This window comes from Sphaeroforma arctica (assembly GCF_001186125.1).
Source record: "Sphaeroforma arctica JP610 unplaced genomic scaffold supercont1.926, whole genome shotgun sequence".
NCBI lineage: Eukaryota > Ichthyosporea > Ichthyophonida > Sphaeroforma > Sphaeroforma arctica.
The window spans coordinates 10,309-13,178 of NW_014039632.1; the positions used below are offsets into that span (position 1 = coordinate 10,309).

General features: G+C 42.0%; 1 protein-coding gene across 2 annotated transcripts in view; it reads right to left on the bottom strand.

Annotated features, from left to right (window-relative positions):
* Positions 1-1,320: 1,320 nt before the first annotated feature.
* SARC_09283 overlaps positions 1,321-2,870 on the bottom strand; it is a gene marked incomplete at both ends in the record, with an annotated part of 8,564 nt that continues 7,014 nt past the window's right edge. The window contains 3 exons of one of the 2 annotated variants that reach the window (XM_014296707.1): positions 1,321-1,524; positions 1,795-2,283; positions 2,604-2,767. In XM_014296707.1, the coding sequence (XP_014152182.1) occupies positions 1,509-1,524; positions 1,795-2,283; positions 2,604-2,767 (669 nt within the window). Of the gene's footprint in view, positions 1,525-1,745; positions 2,284-2,603; positions 2,768-2,870 lie in introns of those variants that run through there. The other variant, XM_014296708.1, reaches the window with a different exon arrangement.

Below are 2,870 nucleotides of genomic sequence, written 5' to 3' on the forward strand. Positions count from 1 at the left end.
CATTAAGCTGGAGACAATTTTAGCGAAGCAGAGATTACCATCTGGATTTCCAATCACTTATATTTACGAGAATTCAAGTACTGTTGATATACTGAAATTTGAGCAGCTTCAAGTTGATTCCTAAGGAATAAGAACTTTCGTAGTGATACCATTTGACTTGTTTGTTTGAGAGTTTAGGTTTTGTAACCCCGAGTGTATACTACCGTTTGTGAAAGTGTGATGTACACATATATCCACTATATATGTATAAATAGCCTCTCTAGTATGTACTTGTAATACTTATGGATTTAAATATTATTATAGTGTATTTAAATACTGCTAAATATTTAGTGTGCTACATAGTCAGCTGTCAGCCAAGTGCCAGTGCGCTCAGGCCGCAGTCATCAACATTTATTTATATTGTTATCAGTTGTCAATGTTATATGTAAAAATGCACTACAATATCTCATAAATCATGTGTAATTTTGAGAAGGTCAAATAATATAGGGATTGTACAGTCATAAATTTGACAACGGCTTATGAATGAAATGCCAGTCAGAGTCAAGCTGACGCTCGACAGTCGAACTTCAAAACTTTACTGTTCAGGCTCGTGCCCAGTAAACATATCAGAAGGCCAAAACACCCCTGATCTCCCCCCTTCATCCCACAATACGACTTTCTATGACGACGACAGTCCAAGAAACACATCCGTGTAACTTATTCCTTCTTTTGAAACTAAAGTTCAGGCATCAATCCAATAAAAATAATCCAAAAGAAATAATTCCATGGTATCATAGACGCTGCCTATCTTTATGTAATGAATCGTTTCCCTGTGCCAAAACTATCAGTTGAAGGGCATTTCGCTTCGAAACAGTCGTCGATGCTGTATACTACCATGAGGGCTACTGCGCATACACTGTCGTTTGATAGATACGATTCAAGCCGGGAGGTGAAGCAGAAACCAAAGAACTCGGTGATGTACAATAAACTCCTATTGAAAATATCACCGTAGCGAATTAGAACGCCTATGTTACCAAGTGTTGTAGAAAACGTACCAGCAAGTGGTAGAGCAATTGCATCCAAGAATCTCTCTAATCCGTGTTTTATTGAAGATCATCTATCAATAAATGAAAAAAAAATGTATTTTAAACGAGTTGAATCCCAGGCGAATATTCACTGATGGTCATGTGGTTTGTTATTATAAGCTATAAATGCTACAAAGTGCACCACTCTGTCAGAGGACCTGCAGATACCATCAGCATATACACAGCTTTATGTGGTTTGTTATTATAAGCTATACATGCTACAAAGTGCACCACTCTGTCAGAGGACCTGCAGATACCATCAGTATATACACAGCTTTATTATTCTAATTATTAAAACTACTAGCGTTAGGTCTTGAAGTTTTTAAATATGTTAAGACAACACAGCTTATTGCCTTCCAATTGTGCTGTCGACATGCGAACGCGCTTCCCATTGTTGTCTGATTGACTAGCTTTCTGAAAATTGGCATCGAATCTGCTTTCGACTCAATTTTGCCCATTTCTGCAACCCAAATGAGACGCACAGTACGTCTGTTAGTCATCTTTCGCATGCATGCCAAAACACCGAATCGAAACCCCCGAGAGCCTATGGTACAATATAAGTGATGCAAGTGCAGTTAAAGGTAGTACTCACCGGGTCTCATTGCAAGCCAAAGCCCACCAGCCTAAACATATGCAACAACGTCTATACCTCTATACCCCGAAGTGAGTTAGATATTCCAATTAGTTGCAACCACACACGGTCACAGTTTCAAATAGAGACACAACATACTCTGATGTTCCATAGCAACCCTTATCTGATTTGGGCAAAAACGGCGACACCGCCACTTCTGCACTGGTTGGCGATATCTCCGTATCAACTGACGACGACTGTTCGTTCATTTGGACTACGCGTGTTCCTGAATTCGGGACGATTCGGTCTCTCGAGTCAATTGCGAGGACCATGCCACCCTCAGTCGATGCGTGCACAGGCACTCTGTGGCCTGTTATTGGCTTGCCAGGTGTGTGTATAGGGTAATCTGTTGTTTGTTTACCAGGTGTGTGTGTAGTGTCACATGTTATTTGTTTACCAGGTGTGTGTGTAGTGTCATATCTAAGCGGGTGCTGTTCAGAGACAGGTGAGTGATGGGATTCATACTCCTTCGTGTCTGCACGTGCTGCGCCCGTGTCCCCTAAGCTCGTCAGTGGCACAAACGGCGATCCACTGCGCATTAGAGTCGACGAATTCTCCGCCTCAATGTCCGTAGCAGGAATAGAATCACTAGTAAACAAGGTAGAAGAAATAAACTCTGTTACTACCAATAAACCCTGCTACTACACGTTTTCCGAAATCATTTTGAAATGTCAAATGCGCGTATGCGTGCACCACTTGCGTCACGTAATGGCCTGTTGATGGCGACCAAACTATCTACAACAGAAGTTAATCTATGACAACAAGTACCGAGAAACTATTTCTATCGTTGCCCTACGAAGAGTCACGAATAATTCCAAGGCTCTGCTTTGTTCCGCTATCAAAATAATAATGGAGTATGTGTGATATTGAATATCATAAGGTGTCTGCATGCGTTGAGGCTTGGATACCTTGCCCAGGCTACGAGCCTCAGACTGAGTGGCCGGCAAATACTGAAATACACGCGCGCACTACTAAGTACTATGGTCACCCAACTATTGCAGCCGGTGTTCAATAACCCATCACCCTCACACTGTGAAACAGTGAAGAACGATCTCGAGACTCCGTGAGACTTCTGTGTAGTCGAGAACGCATACACAGACGCACACCCATACAGTGAAAGAACCCCATGGCCACCACAGTGTCTGACTGACAGCGATGCACCACGTTATCAACAA